At 41.8% G+C, this 17097-nt stretch overlaps 1 protein-coding gene across 1 annotated transcript; it reads right to left on the bottom strand.

Annotated features, from left to right (window-relative positions):
- Positions 1-1566: 1566 nt before the first annotated feature.
- ADSL (adenylosuccinate lyase) lies at positions 1567-15272 on the bottom strand. The gene is made up of 13 exons (XM_039863402.1): positions 15053-15272; positions 12318-12521; positions 10594-10638; positions 10004-10083; positions 7304-7475; positions 7060-7106; positions 6404-6494; positions 5866-5935; positions 5590-5737; positions 4652-4742; positions 3929-4018; positions 3258-3434; positions 1567-1910 (listed from the first exon to the last, which is right to left on the bottom strand). Exons 1-13 carry the CDS (start codon positions 15221-15223, stop codon positions 1824-1826), a joined length of 1473 nt encoding a protein of 490 aa, XP_039719336.1. The 5' UTR covers positions 15224-15272; the 3' UTR covers positions 1567-1823.
- Between the last annotated feature and the right edge of the window lie 1825 nt (positions 15273-17097).

Consider the following 17097-nt stretch of genomic DNA (forward strand, 5'->3'; position numbering starts at 1 on the left):
AAACAAACAAGCAAACATACCAATGTAGGATTTAATAATAGGGGAAACCAAGTATGGGGTATGTGGGAACTCTCTGTACTCGATCTCTGCAATTTTTCTGTAAATCTAATATAAAATAATATTGAATGTCAACTCTAATGGAATAAAATTAAAAAAGAGAAAATTCTGATTAAAAGCTATTTCTAGTGAGCTGGCTTAAATTTAAACATTAAAAAAGAAACTTCTAAAATTGTCTAAATAAAAATTGTATTAAAACTTGAAAAGACACAAAAGCTGAATCACCTTGAACTCATTATCTAAGAAATCATGTTTAATATTTCGTAATATAGCTTTCCAGGTTTTAAAACTATTTACTTTTTCCCATTTATTTTTTATGACTCCTCCCTTTCTGGTTGGTTCAAGTTCAGGATGTACTCTCTCCCACAACATGGTAAACCAAACAAACAGCAGCATCAAGTCCCAGCCTGCTACCTGACTGAGCACATTGAGAGGAAGGTAGGTAAACCCTCCTGGGTTCAGAAAGGAAAACGATATTTCCTGAGTACCTTCTTCATGCTTTGTTAATTTCAGGCACTTAATCCAAGATTTACATCACTATTCTGGAGGCACCTAACCTCTGTGCTTCCACTTGTCATCAGGCTCTCCTGATTATCAAATGAAATCTATCATCAGCCAAGGGGATAAGGGGCAGTAAGCGCCCAGGTGTCTGACTGCAGCTGAAATAGAAGCCAGTCGTCCCACAGTTTGCCCAGACCCTGATTTCTGGGTGGTTCAGATCCTGGAGTTTGCATCAGTGATTAACTGAATTCAACCTAATCTTCGAGAAGGTATGAGGTTGCCTCTTCTCAGTCAACCTGCAGCTCACCAAAATGCCTTTAATTAACCCACTTCCCGTGCGCCCTGAGACTACTCACTGGCGGCACTGGCAGCTGCAGCATTTACCCTGAGATTATTTGCAGATTACAGTCCTAATCTTACCGCTAAAGTCTGCCATGAAATGGCCAGTTTTAATTATTTTCACATCACTCTAGTCTATCAATAGTCTTTGGAAACAAACGACTATTTATAGCATTGTTTTTAGTAGTGGTATTTCCACTTATAAAATATAGTAATTCTCTATTGCTTAAAATGTCAAATCCTAGAAAATGTAGCTTTCCTATGCATGGTGTTAACACTGTTCTTTGGCTACTGCTGGTTCAACTGACTATCAATCTGTGTAACCAAGATTATACTGTCAAATGCCTTGATGAAATCAACATAACCTATTGGCATTCCCTTGATATACAGGCCTTATCAAAAAAATGAAGTGGGATTGGGCACAACTTGAGCTGAGTAAGCCTGATGATCATATCAGTTTCTCTGAGAACTTACCGTAACTCCAAATTTCATTATTATTCTAGCCAAACGCAACTGAAAGAAAGGTACCCAACCACTCTGAATCACTGAGTCCAGGTTACTCTGCTGGACGCAGACCAAACACACCTTCAAAAGAGAGGAGCAGTAACTTGCTCACTACCTCGCAATCAAGTGAACATGTGAAAAGGACTAGACTAGCTGGAAAATATGCCTTGAAAGAACAGAGCAGACTATGAGCTACATTTATTATGCAAATTTGTGTTGCTATAAAAAAAAATATCCAACTATAACACGATTTTTTCTGCATTGTAAACCTTGAGAAATGTGACCGCACCATGGAAAGAAAAGTGCTGTATTAATTTAAGGGAACAATTCTTGAGGTAAAACAAGGCACTAGAATAACAATTTTCATGATTTGGCAATAAAAATTAACACAGCCGACAATGACTTTTAATTCTCTTCCAACTCTACAGACACAACTCTGCTTTCACGTTCATTACACTTTCATATGGTTTTAACAGGGGGTAGACCTCCTCTTCTAAGAATCTCTGTACCTGCCAAAGAGGAATGCAAACATAAGACAAAAGAAAACATTAAGATCTAAGTTTTGATACTTTTTCAATGTCAGTTTATATCAACACCTAATTTGATAAAACTTTTACTCTACCACTGAGCTTCTGTTTTTCTCAATTGCCTGTAAGAAATCTCTCCCAATATACATGCAGCTCAACCCGCCACGCCCACACATGCCATCCCATCCAGCCTGTGTTTTCAGTGGATCTCACCATTCTCTACCTAATTACCCAAGCTAAAATCATCACTGCTTGCTTTTCCCCTCCTATTCAACCAGCTACCAAGCGGTTAATCTTCTAAATAGCCCTCAATAACCCCCCTCGTCTGTACCAACCACCGCCTTGGCTCAAAGCCTCATTATCAACTGCTTGGCCCACTACAGCAGCCTCCACTTGTTGGCCTCGCCACCTCCAGTTTGTCTTCCAAATCCAAAACACCAAAGTGATTTGAATATAAATGACAAACTTACGCTTGTCTTCAATGTTAAATCCTGTAACTACTTCTGGGGGCACTTAATATTCTGGCAAATGACTGTAATTTCTCGTGTTGGATGTCTATGTATTTGCCCTTTCCTCTCAGCCTGGTGTTTCCAGACTAACTCCTACTTGTCCCTAATATTCAGCTCAGATGTCATGTCTTCCAAGAAGTATTTCCCAAATTCTACTCTTCTAGGGTTTTTCCTCCTTTGTGATCCCCAAAAAGATGTGCTTTCCTTAATTCCAGCATGTAATGCTTGGTATTACAATGAACTATTTATAATTCATCACCACTAAGTTTTGAGCTCCTTGAAAATAAGGATTATCCACCCACCTTTATAGTCCCAGAATTAAACAAAGTACCTGAACATATACTGAACACTCAGTCTGCACTTGATGAATGTTTTCGAACTAACTCTTGTAGTCTCCAAAAGGACAACAGGAAAAATGACATTTACTGAATACTTACTATGCACCAAGCACTACGCTAGGCCTTTCAATCTCACACAGCTCTATGAGGTGTGTATTTTTATCCTACCAGCCAGTAAATACCAGAAGTCAGAATTAAACCTGACTTACATGATGTCTTGTAAAACCAATCTTTGTCCATTATACCATTCTTTAGAGCAACAGAGAATTCAGAGAAACCTACACAAGAAATCCTTATGGCAGCTCAAAACACCAAAACTTTACAGTTTAGCCAGCAACCTGCTCTGAATTCTAACTATCCCCATTCTCATTGTAGCTCCCATAAAATAGAAACATTACAGTATTCCAGGTTCTGCAGCCCCATAGTGTAAAAGCAGGCATTTGGGGAAGACTGCAGCTCCATGAAAGTGTTCTGATGCTTACCTGTTGGGATGCACGCCCAGTGAAAGAAGAAGGATCCAGTAAATGGTCCAATTGGGAGTGAATGGGACTGAAGTAGACATCAGCCAGGATACGCTCTATGAGGTCATTGTCACCCCCTTCCTGCTTGACCACAGCAGCTGCCTGCTGGGAAAGCACTCTAATTTTCTCATGGCAATCCTGGGAAGACAGTGAGGTATTGTTGGTTCACTGTTAACAGGGCATTCGAACATCCTGATAAGTCACCTGACACTTCAAATCCATGCTGTCTATACCTGGAACACAAAGCCCCTGAGGTTTCTCAGTCTGACTTCACCTAGAGCCTGACTCTCTGACCACATCCTAGGACAAACTAAAGCAGACATCCACCTCGTGCTGGCTCCTCTAAAGCCTCCTGAACCATCTGCTCTTGTGTCCTGACTACTTCTTATTATTTCCTATGGAAAATCAGGCCTAATTCCTTCACTAAGAGTGGAACTTTTCTACGGGTGATTAAGTGGTTCACTTTTAATAAACTGAGTTTACCACAATAAGACTATTCAGAAGACACCTATTCTCTGGCAGAATACGGTCACTGCTCTGTACCAATACTGTGACTGAAGGTAATGACAGAAGAGCCTTTCTTCATCTACTCTTCAAGACTAAATTATCCAGGAACACGAGGAGCTACAAACCTGGCGGTTACCCCCAGCTTTCACCATGGCCATGATGATGTTCTCTGTGGCCATGAAAGGCAGCTCTTGCCGAATGCGCCGCTCAATTACCTAGATGAATGAATGAAGGGCCAAGAAAGATGCCTCAAGGTTACATGGTCATACACATACACACAGTCAGATATTGACTATGATCAGCAAAATGCACATCAGGGACACGAACTATTATATTTATAAAAAAGACAGAAAGGACCGTTTTATTCTAACCCTGTATTCTTGCAGTTTTCTTAGTGATCCAGAGTATTATTTTGATTAAAAAAAAGAAATATTGTTTAAGTAAACTTTTAAAAGGTGCTTCATCGGAATGATTCCCGAAATTTCAAGTCGTTAAATTTCAGTACCCAATACCAGAGCTGAGTGTATGATGGAAATGAACCCATCTGCCTCAGGTACTTATAAACAGGCAAAGGGAACAGTCTACTCTGCCAATCATGCTGGTAGATTGTTTAAGCCAATTCAAAGTATTTTTTTCCCTTTTCTAGAAACATGTCTATGAATTCCACATAGTCAGTTTCCTAGAGCTTATGACGCAATCTGAAGAGCGAGCTCCAGTTGGGAAGAGCTCCTACTGGGCCAGAACTGAGCTCCCCCAACACACTCGCTCCAGAGCAGACAAAGGTTCTGCTTCCCTTCCCATATTCCAACCTCTCCCTAATGTTTTGCTTTTTAATTGAGGCCTCTTACTTTGGGGTACACCACCAATCCTTCAGAAATGTTCTGCAACGTATTCAGTATAGTATCTGCAGTGAGAAATGCTTCGGCCAAACAGATACGTCTAGAAAACAAACAGCCAATTCAATTATCTCTTTAAGCAAGTAACACTTTCAGTGAAATATAGGGTATGTTCAAGAAGTAGCCCTATTGACTTCCCATGCTGCATGTACTATTTGGACAACTTCCTTCAATCTCATGACTTCAACTACCCCAATACCCTGATGACCTTCAAATCTATCACCTCTTGTCCAGACCAGATATCTGATAGAGAGTTCCACTTGGTTGAGTTCTACGAGGTACCTCAGACCCCAAACTGAATTCAGCCACTTTACACTCTCTCCTGTATACCAGCTCAAACCTGCTCTTCCTCTCCCTATGGTTCCTGCCTCAGTAAATGGCACTAGCACCCCATCACCAATCTTAATACTTGCTCAACCACTAAGGGCAGCCAACCTGCCCGATTTTATATCCACAGCTTTCCTCTCATTCATGCAGCCACTGTGCCAATGTGGACTTGGAATTTTTAAAGTAGCCTCCTAACTTGTACTGACCAGATTCATGTCCCCTTACAGCTGATTCTCCAAAGTGTTGTAGTGTTTCAGCGTGCGCATCTGATTAGGTCATACTCTGTTAAAAAGTATTCTATGGTTGATTTCTGAACGTGTTCGCAGATAAACCCTGGATTATGCACAGATCCCAGAGAGGTAGCTTTAACTATACAGCCTTCTCCACTCAAAAAATCCCAGTTAAACCAGTGTAATATATATCTGCTTGAAAAAAGTATACACATCAAGCGGAAAACCATGTGCATGTTGGTACCTTATTCTCAGCTACAGATTACTTCTGACACACCTCAAAAACTCATCAACATGGCACTGTGCCCATTGGCACATCCCCATTCCACTGACCGATTGGCACTATCGTCCAATGTGCGTTCAAACCACTGCACAGATGCTGTCTGCAGCGGGTCCATGACAAGGGCCATCAGGTGACGGGCAAGGCTGCAGCACCGCTCTGAGCGCATAGGGTTCCGCTTGTATGGCATCGCACTGGAGCCTGCCCACGTACAAGGACAAGAAGCAAAGACAGAAAGACTTCAGAAGATAGGGAGGGCCCAAGCATGCTATCAGGTGAACTATAAACACACGCCCACAAGCCTCTCAGCACTTCTGGTTCTCACTCACCAATCTGGTGTTTTTCAAAGGGTTCTTCCATCTCCTTGAGGTTCGCCAGGAGTCGTATATCGGTGCAAATCTGGGGAATGGCAGGGGTACAAGCATCACCCCATACTCTTGGTATGGAGGAATCTGGGGGCAGGGATGAGAATGATGAAGGAGGCTGCTCTTTAGGTGTGCTGCTGCAAAGCCTCATCCCTGCATCGCAAATCCTCCCCAAGAGCTCCAGGAGAGACTCTTACTCGGACTTCTCTTGGCTCCTGAAGAGCTGGCATGATACACTCAGGGAACGTGGACATGTTTGTGTGAAACACTGCCTAACGTATCACAGAAAGACAACAGCACAAGGAATTTTAATGAGAACGCCAAAACCAGTCCTTCCTTTTAATATACCTTAATTTAAGAAGCTTCACTTATGGGACCCAAATTGTTAAAAATGACGTTTGATATCTCTTGAGCAACAGGGTAAGTACAGTCTAAGGCTGATCTGGTCTGTCTGTGGTGTTCAAAGCTTTCATCCTCATCCCCACAAGCTACCACCACTCACCTTGTGCACTGATGCCCCCAAACTAGCCAGCACAGACAGCACCTCAATATCCACTTTTCGTGTATAGGTCTGCCCAGTGATGATGAAAGCCCTAGAAATAGAAGAGAGCCTTTAGTGGAAATGTTTTAAACTGCGACTGTATCAATCAAGTGAGCAGACCCTAAGTGAAAGCTTGGTCTCACTGGTATACTAAGTCACATTCAGCCCAGAGGACTTTGCTGATAACTGGCCTCTGGAGCTAACTGTTCTTCTACCCTTTTCACTAATACACAAATAGCTGTCCTGAGAAGGAAATATAGCCCATTTGCCCCTGTCCTGCTGCCGCCTGATGGAAGTGCCTGGAAGGAGCCATGGCGGAGCCTGGTGGCCTCTCAGTGGATTTAGACTAATCCACTGGAGGTAAAGAAACAAAACCAGCAACAACACGGTAAGTCTATCTTAAAAAATCTCAGAAATAAATAATTTCTTTTCTTATAGATTTTAAGAAAATAGAATCCAGGCTATATAAGAAAATAAAACCCAGGCGAAAGATAGAAGGAAATGGGTGGAGGAACAAAAGAAAAAGCTAAAAAAGTTAGGTTCAAACGTGGAGGTATGCTCAACATGGGCCTTTTGTCACTTAATAGGGAGGCCGACATTTCCCCCCATTTACTCACCTCTTAAATCCTGCCTTTTCTGTCACCATCTTGTCAAGCTGATCTACCTTGGAAAGAAAAGACATCCCTATAGTAATCCAGGTGTGTCCAGCATGAAACTATCTCAACTTCCTGCCCAGGTTGCGGCACCCCCATACCCCTTCTAGTCCAAAGACTCCACTCAGACGGAGATCAACCTCCTACTGTTCTAGAGGTCAGCTTTGTCTCTGGTGCTCCACCACGACATTTCTGTGTCCCACAATACCTTTTGGTCATCTCCCTCGAAGAGCTGCAGGAAGCTGGCCTGAGTACCCGTGGTGCCCTTCACTCCGCGGAAGCGCAAGTCATCGCGGACCCGCTTCACATTCTGGAGATCCATGCAAAGATCCTGAATCCAAAGACAGGAACGTTTCCCAACTGTGGTCAGCTGAGCAGGCCTGAAAACAACCCAAAGAGAACACAGAGAAGTCTCAAACCAAGGACTTACTTCCTGAAAGCTTCGTTGCTTCCTCTAATCACCACTGTTACGGCTGGGAAGAATTAAAGTAAGAGATGGAGAAGCCAGTCCAGATAAAACTGGAGCTAAGAAACTGGAGCAAATAATAGTTACGGAGATTCTATGTCATTCAAAACTAGTCAAAAATTACAAGGCTAAAGAGCTCCTAATATAGTTTTTCCTCATCAAGAGACAATGTAAGGGCAGAGACTTACCATTTTGTTCATCCCCAGATTTTGGTAAGAAATATACACTCATGTAACAAACATCTGTCAAGTATCTAATGTGTTCTTGGTTTTAGAAGTACAACAAAGAACAAAACAAAGGTCCCTGTCCAATGGAGCTCACGTTGTAGTATAAATAAGTAAACAAAAAAAGTAATTGTTTTTTTAATAAAAAATATGAAACAAGAAAATGAGGATGAGGACAACGGCGAATGCTATTCTAGACTGACAGTCAAAGAAGGCCTTTGTGAGGAGTTCAGAGCCAATGAGGAGCCAGCCATGCTGTGGAGAACCACCCTAACACACACATAACCAAAGGACTCTAACATTACAGCTACGGCTTTATTCCAGTTGAAGTCTAAATCAATCCATTGCAGGTCTGTTTCTGAACATAAAACACACTTATGAATAACCTGCAATAATGCCAGAGTTCTAATAGATGATCTAGCCTATCCCGGATGGAATTTCTCTATTTTTATTTCTCTGGGCTAATGATACTGACAGCTGGCAACATCAAGAAACACTACTAGGTACACAACAAGCTACAACAGATCCCCAAATTAATTTCATGGTAGTTTTCCTTGCTAACTCCTGCTAATAGATTATTGGCACAAACAACGAAATAAATGAATTTGCATGGATCTATTCACAGCAGTATTATATACAACAGCCACAAGTAGAAACCACCCAAATTATCTATCAAGTGATGAACAGACAAAATATGGTATATCCATACAATAGAATATTATTTGGCCGTAAAAGGAAATGAAGTATTGATACATACAATATGCATTGTAAAAATTGTGCTAAGTTAAAGAAGACAGTCAAAAGAGGATGAATACTGGATGATTCTATTTAAATAAAATGTCCAGAAGAACCAAAGCCGCTGATAGAAACTAGGTTAGTGATTGCCAAGAGCTAGGGAGTAGGGGAATGAGAGTGAATTCTAATAGGTACAGGGTTTTTTTGTGAGATGATGGAAATATTCTGAGATTACATACTGACTATATACTGCATAACTCTGTAAATATACTAAAATCACCCAACTGTACATTTTAAAAGGGGTGAATTTTATAGCATGTGAATTATATCTCAATGAAGCTGTTTCTTTTTAACTGCAGCTAAGGACATACTGAGGTGATGCCTACACATCCACACCATTTTCTGAGTTTCTGATGCCTGCTCACTGTGGCAGCAGATCCCTTTCACTACGATATATGGAGGAATACTAGAATGCCTGAATTCTCTGAGCACTTTCCAAAAGATGCAGGAGAGGAGGAGGAGCTGCCACACAGGTAATGCTAGGTGTGCAGGAAGGCAGAGTGAACATGAGCCATGGCCAAGCCGCACACACTGAGCATAGATTCATTCACATGAACAGTTTCTTCAGGTTCCTACCAATAAATGCAGGCCTGAACTTCTAGGAAGATTAAACTCAACTTAGTCTTTCCCAAGTTATAGATGATATCCTTGTTGCCTTTGTAAAACCCCATCGAGACATAAGGCAAATGCTGATACACCACTACTCAAATATCGTCACTCAAAACCTGCTACTAGAATTGCAAAAATGATTTCATCAGCTTTTAAAAAGGGTTATATGGTAACTATAAAAATGCTTGCATTTTAAAAATATTCAAAAAACAGTAGAGAAAAAATTTAAATACCTTATTATCTCATAAACCAGAGTAATCAATATTTACAACTTGGTATAATTCATTTCAATCTTTGTGCAATTTATATGCTGTCTTTATCCCATAACATCAATCTAAGTACATGTGCACAATATCCATCTTACCAGAATCATTTTAATGGCTCTGGATCTACAATGTATCTTGTTAATTATTTTCTTATTGTAGAATATTTTGATAGTTTCCAATGCTTACTATCATAAACAATACTTTAACAAAGATCTTTGTACATAAAGCTTTCCCCCATAACTTGGATTACTTCCTTGGGCTAGATTCTCTAGAATGGAATTATTCAATCAAGGAATGTGAATATTTTCTAAGGCTCTTGATACACATTGCCCAATTCTTCCCAAATGAACTATTATATTTACTCTCTCACCAGTATAGCTTTTAAGGTATCAGGTTCATTCCTCATAAGCATCCTAAGGTATGTGCTTAAGCTATATTTGAGATTCTTCACCTCCAGGTTTCTGTGCAGAAGGGAGAACTGAAGGAATAAATGAAAGCCAGGTGCAAATAAACAAGCCCATTTCCCAAGAAGTAATCATAGCACTTACTGGAAATGTGTGAAACCTAAGGTGGGAAGATCAGCTCGTTCCTTAGCAAAGTCAGCAAGCCGAGAGATCACCCTGGCAAGCTACAAGAAAGATCATGCAGTAGAAGAGAGGGTGAATTCAGGTTGAGCTCATTACATAATCAGTAACTAAACTTTTAGACAATTTAATATAGAATGAGACCTCCAGCTCATGGAAGGCAGAGGCCCTATCTTTTCAACTTTGTACTCTAAAGTGCCTTAAAGAGTTCATAGCAACGAACTTTCAAAAATTGAGCTGACTACCTAAAGTCATGAATTTTTACTGCACAATTTTAAGACCAATGACACACTCATGCAGAAAAATAGGACAAAATCATAAATCTGACCCACCTATTCCAGCTACATGCCACTGGTTACACAATTCCCTTATTTAAAAGGCTAAGCTTTAAAAAGCATCCACTTACAGTGTTTTAACCCAAGAGACAATCAGTCCTACAGATTAGATATAGGATCATTTGCTGGAGTAAATGATCATCTATTTAGAGTCACATTGTGTTGATGCCCTACGACAGGGAATCCAGGGCTGGGAGGAAATATCTGCCAACTTCTCACCTTTGGTAAAAGCAAGTCAAGAGCATTTCTAAGAATAATCAGGTCCTGCAAAGGAAAACACAACGGTCTTATGTTAACAGCTCTGCTCAAACATTACCATATAATGCTTTTGGCCATCACAACTGGGTTTCTCAGCTAGCCACCTAGCGCACTATTACCAACCCACTATGCAAGCCAGAAGATGCTAATGGAAGTTGTTCTTTTCTGGTTACTGTTATAAACGCACACCAACTTAAGAGAGCGGTACTCTGGGAAACTATAAGAAACAAAACCCATATACTCATAAAGCCCAATTTACATGGTATCTAAGATAACTGGAGAAATAGTTAAAAGGTTAAACCCCATTCTGTTTATTGTGAAGATGTCTGGGTCAACAAGGTTTGTATTTGCCCACAGACAGTGCGTGAATCTCCGAGAAGCTTCCACAAAGCACACTCCATTAACTTCATCTTCCTTTTTAAATGTCTATCATTGCTTACAAAAAAAGGCATGATGAACCAAAATATCAAGGTTTAAGAAATTTAAAGCTGTTCCTGAGAGAGATAAGAGATGTATCTTGGGCAAGTCCAACATATACTTAAATGAGACAGTAATTATTGAACACAGCTACACACTGCATGCTTTTAAAAAGTATATTCCAAATGAGAGAACTATTCTTTCATTATTTGATTCACCAATTACACATCATGCCTTTAATTATGTACCACTTAAGACTAAAAAAGTACTTGGGGAAACTTAAAAATCAGTGGCTTCTTCTGAAGTGGAAGTGTATCTGGATTCTAATTTCTGGTCTCACAGGTACATTGTGATTAAAAGCACAGTTTTGGAGCCATTCTACCTGGGCTTGTCTCATTTCTGTGTAACCTTAGGCAAGTTCTTCAACCTTTCTTTAAAGTTTCCTCAGCTGCAAAGATGGGAATAATAAAACCAAATTCTAAAGACTACATAGTCCAATTCCATTTATATGCAATTTCTAGAAAAGGCAGAACTGTGAAGACAGAAAGCAGGTTGGTGATTGGATCTGGAAGCAGGGTAGGGAGCAACTGCAACCAGGCAGGAGAACTTGGGGTTAGGGATGTGCTCCAAAAATGGAATGTGGTGAAGGTTAAACAATCGCATAAACTTACTAAAACTCATTGAACTGTACATTTAAAACAAGTAAATTTATAGCAGGTACAATATACCTCAAAAAATCTGTTTAAAACTGAGATAATAGCATCTATCACTTATAACTACTGTGAAGAATAAATGAATACATATAAATCGCCAAGCAACTGGTAAATATGAAAATATTTCATATTTTCATATGAAAATATGTGCTGGAAAATATGTGCTGTTACTTTCTCATGTTTAACTATACAATGTTTTTGCTAATTAAAGGTTTTATTTAAGAATTATAATGCAATCTTTTTTTTTTTTTTAAAAGAAGTCACAGCAAAGTCATAAACAACTTGGGAAAGAAAATCCCTTTGGAAAATTATCTTGGCTATTAAAATGCTAAGATCCTGGTTTATGTCCAGCATTCCAAGTGTAAGCCACACCTGCGGGTCTTATTTTACAGAGGTCATTAGGTGCTCATAGTTTAGACTGGAGGGATAGCAAAAGCAGAAAATTCCTGAGTGTTTAAATACCCCTAAAACTTTCTAAAACTGGACAAATAAAAATTTATAAATGTATTATAAAGATTAAGTCATAAGTGGAAACAAAATAACATGGACTCCTACTGTATTGTCTCCAACATAGCAGGAGGTGGCACCAAGATGTATAATGCCGGCGGCTTTTGGACAGCAGTGGCCAAACGTGTGCACGTGAGCCATCACATCATGTCGTAACTGTTTCTCTCTGTTAGCTGCCATCTTGAAGTCGATGTTGTCCAGGTTTGACTTCATCTCCTGGATTTGTTCATCTGTGATAGACAAACCCAATGTCTGCAGAATACACAAAATAACTTCAGATGTCACAATTATTTGAGTTGGGGTGACATCGAAAAAAAAAATTGGTTCATGTTAGCATTTATGCCCTATCTCCCAATTCTTTAATTAAAATTTGAGACAAACTAGGGACATGGGGAGGAAAGGGACAACTTTCTTAATCTTGGTAAATTATATACTAACTAAACTTCAATATATACAAACAACAATGTAATCCTGATCTTTGTTCTATAGCTCCGCTCACTCTCTCACATTATCTGGTCTCTGGGCTCAAATGTCATTTCTTCAGAGAGATCTTTCCTGACTCTTCTTCTCTGTCTCTCTAGCCCTTAAGCCTGGTTTTACTGACAGCCCGTATCACATGACATTCTTACAAATGCATTAGCCTCTCTCTCCCTTTAGAATGTATACTCCATGAGAGGATATTGCTTACTCCTTAGTAAGCACCCAAATGTGGAATTGAAGTCATAGCTTTACATTTGTCCCAGATGATTTTACCTAGAGAAACCAAAATTAGGAATGCTGTAAGTAGTTTCACCAAGAAATTAGGTATAGAAATTCAGTGCAACAGAAAGGAATTCCAGGAGATAATTGATGAGAAAATAAACACATCAACATCTCACATTCATCCATCACTGGAAAAATCAGGCTGGCAGACCACAGGCAGCTCAGAACCCTGGATCCAAATGGTGACATTGATTCAAACCTCATTTGAAACTCCCAAGCCCTAGCTCTGGGGAGGATCCTGAACCTTAAAACTATCTTGTCCAAGATGGTAACTACTGACCAGATGTGACTAGTTACATTTAAAATGATTAAAATTAAAAGTAAAAATTCAGTTACTCAGTCACACTGGCTACATTTCAAGTGCTCAGCAGCCACAAGTGGTAGAGCTGCCTTGGATCCTCAGCCAGTAGATGCAACACCTCGGGGCTCCCCCCAAAGCAGCAGGGGGCAGCGTGGTCAAACTGCTTCCTACCCCCCAGGCAATGTATCTTCTCAAAATTCACTCCCCACCTCCTCATTTTCTGCACTCCTCTTAATCTCTCATTCCTTGTTTTTCCTTAACTACTAAATTATCATATAATTTATGCTGCTAATTTTGACAACCTAACAGATAAACCACATGCAGGAGATTATTTCTAAATTATATGCATTTCAGGCAACATGCAGATTGGGCAGAGGAAAGAACACATATTCAGACGACTTTATATTTCAGTTCCAGCTTGAAGCCATTTACTAACTACGTTGACCCTGGTGAAGTCTTTGAATGTCACCACCCTAAACTATTTAATGAAGCATCAAATAAAATAGAAAATAGAGTACATGTTAATACATAATAAAGTACAACATGCTACTAATGTTCCTCTTCTACTGTCCACTATTGTTATCTGAGCCAGTAGTTTATGAACTCTCTCTGTGCCTCCATTACACTATCTGTAAAACCTCTGTAAAATAGTACTTATGGGTTGTTTTGAAGATTAATGAGCTATTAATATGTAGTCTTAAAGGAGTGCCTGGCATATAGTAGGCACTACAGAAATGTCTGCTATTATGATGTCGCTTTACTTTCTTAAGCACAGAGATAGGGAGGGGAAATCTAGGATGAAAGTTTCCTTTCTGAGGAATTCCACTGTACCATGCTCCCAGTCACCGACTCAAGATTGTTTCGGTGTTTACTCATGCCATTTTAGAGGACACTGCCATCCTGCCTGTGGCATTTTCCTCTGAAACTTTATAGCTTTCTGGATCACTTTGGTTCCTTCAACTCCTCTGGGAAGGCCCCTCAGGCACTATTTCTGAAACCGCTGGGCCCAACAGCTCCACACGCAATTCTTACAAAAGAAACTGTAAACCCTGTCTAATTAACCCCTACTCTGTCTCCTCCCTCAGATGCAAAAGGTGGACGCGTGAAGTGGAAAGTGGCCTAGGAAACATGGATTTTGTAATGACAATCCTGTCACAACACAGAGGCACCTTGGAAGACGAAGTGGCTAAGCGCTCAGGCTCTGCACTGAACCCAGCCAGGCTCACCCCCCAGTTCCGCTCTTTATAGCTGGGTGCTCCAGACTCCAGAGCACATAACGCACTTGGTTATTATCGAGGCCTAGTTTTCTCACCCTCTAATGTGGGAAAAGCATCACCTAATTTGCAAGGGTTTTGTCGGTTAAACCACAAAAGATGGGCAAAGAAATGAGCACAGCAGTACGTCACGAGGGCTCAGTGTCCGAGGTCAACAGCGTACTGCAGGCATGGCCAAGATTTAGTCCCTGAAACCCTAGACTGCACTTCTCGCTGCCGCCTCCGCGTCTCTAAGCCTCAGTGACTAAAAGCATGCGAAGCAACAGGTGGCGGCTCCCGGGCCTCCTACCCCGGCCTCCCTGGGCCGCGGCTCCTCACGAAACCGAACACGCAGCCGAAAATAGCGGGGCAGCTGTCCCCGAGGCGTCAGGCCCGCGCTGGGCCCAGCACGTGCTGGGGCGGACCCGCCTCCCTCAGCCCAGCCCCTCAGCCCCGGGACCCGTTACCTGCTCCGCCTCCGCCAGCCACAGCCAGAGCTGCCGCCAGGTCCGGAATTTGTACCTGTCGCTAAACAAGAAGCACATCTCCGGGCTGGCGTAGCGGGAGGCAAGCGGCGAGCGGTAGCTGTCGTGCCCGCAGGCCGCCTGCTGGCCGCCGCAGTCGCCTCCCGCCGCCATCCCGAACACTCTACCGCACTAGAACGGACAGGACAGCTGGGGCGGAAGCGGAAACCTGGGGCCGGGACTTCCTCCCCTGTGGGCGGGACTTCCTCTACTTGGTCCCGCCCCCCAGGGGCTCCAGGGCGCTTGAGCTCTCAGAGGTGCGGCGGGGTTTCCGCTGCTGGGTCCTACTGAGGGTTAACGTCTCTCCTGGTTTACAAGAAATGTGCTTAGAGCTTCATAAATTACTTAGCTGGCCTGTGCCCCAGTTTCCCCGTCTGAAAATAGTTACATTAAGATCTGTCCTTAAGACTGCTGTGAGGATTGAGTATTAGATCGGTGTCTGGGACACTTAAATAGCCCTCTATGTTTGCTATTGTCGCCTTCCCGCCCCTCCTCCTACTGCCTGCCAGGCACTGAGCGCGGTTCTGAGGAAAAGTGAAGATGCCCGAGGGAAATTGGCATTTATTGAGTTCCAAGTGATCCCCTTGCAGGAAACTGCAGTAAAAACGGATTTCAGCGAACGCTGGAACTGATAATCATGGAAGCTGAGTGACTTGCTGAGTGTCACCCAGCTAAGTGGAGCGGCCCGACTTCAGATTCTGCACTTAGTCATTATGCTGTGTAGTTCCCAGCACACACCGTGCCTGACGACCCCATGGCTCGGTGAAGGCATTCTCCCCGTGCTGGAACACCTCTCTTCTCACTAAGACCTAGTCCAGAGAATGTTCTCAGATGGTCCCGCTCTCTCCTCTGGTTGGCCAATTAAAAACAGAAACAAACCAAGAAAAACCTAACGTTTATGGAGGTCTTACTAGGTATAGGGAACTGTTCTGAGTGCTTTACGCAGGAGATTCGATTTCATCCTGAGTTGTTCAGGTATTATTAAACGATCAGCCCTCCGTGCAATGCACAGACTTAGTGCTCAATATAATGCTAGCCATTATTATGATCCCATTTTGCAGATGACAAAATAAAGGCGTGGTCAGCTTGACTATCTTTAGATTGCTTCTGTGGAAGGGGGAGAGCTAGGAGTTAATTGCAGGCAGATAGGCTCCAGACACTTGGTTCTTAACAGCTCCAAGTGTACCCTTTGTGCTACCTTAGCAGGTAGCACTTTGAAATTATTTGCTTTGAAATTATGTTTTGAAATTATCTGTTTCTGAGCTCATTAAAAACAAGATCTCCCAATTCCATTTTGAATACCAGCTTGTTTGCTGAGGTGAATTCCCTTGTCCCAGTAACTATCACATTTCAGAGATATGAAAAATTGCCGATTAGATCTCAAAGCGTCAAGATCTTGTCTTTGACAAGAACTTTTTTTCCTGTCACCTTTCCATTTCTGCTTTCATTTATTCCAGATTCACTCAAAAACCTATCTACACCCTTAGATAGTGTTCTCCCTCCCAACCTCTAGGATTTCACAGATGATGAGTGATCTTGTGGCTTCTTATAGGCCTCCTGTAATTCTCACTGGAGTTCAGTGTTGTGTGCCTTCCCCATTAATGGCAAACTCAGTGGGGGCAGAGGTCACATCTGTCTTGGTCACCCGTGTCCCCGGCACCTAGCACAGGATCTAGCATAGTATACGTGTGTGAGAAATGTTTCCTGGATGAATGAATGCTTTCCAAAGGAGCCCAGCCTTAGAAGAGAAATGAGGCCCACAGTAGCCAATGACCAAGCTGGATCCTGACACTGTACTTCCTCTTCCTCCACCTCTTTCAGATCTCTTCCGAGTCCACATTCCATGGCTCCTTCATGTCTCCATCTGGACTCCAGAATTAGCAGACAGAATTGACCGCAGCACCAATTCCAGGATACTGTGACTCAGAAAAGCCCATTAGTCCTCTGGGCTCATCGCCCAGGTCTTCTTCCACCTTCACTCTTGAGAT

Source organism: Pteropus medius, unplaced genomic scaffold, assembly GCF_902729225.1.
Source record: "Pteropus medius unplaced genomic scaffold, Ma_sr-lr_union100, whole genome shotgun sequence".
NCBI classification, from domain to species: domain Eukaryota; kingdom Metazoa; phylum Chordata; class Mammalia; order Chiroptera; family Pteropodidae; genus Pteropus; species Pteropus medius.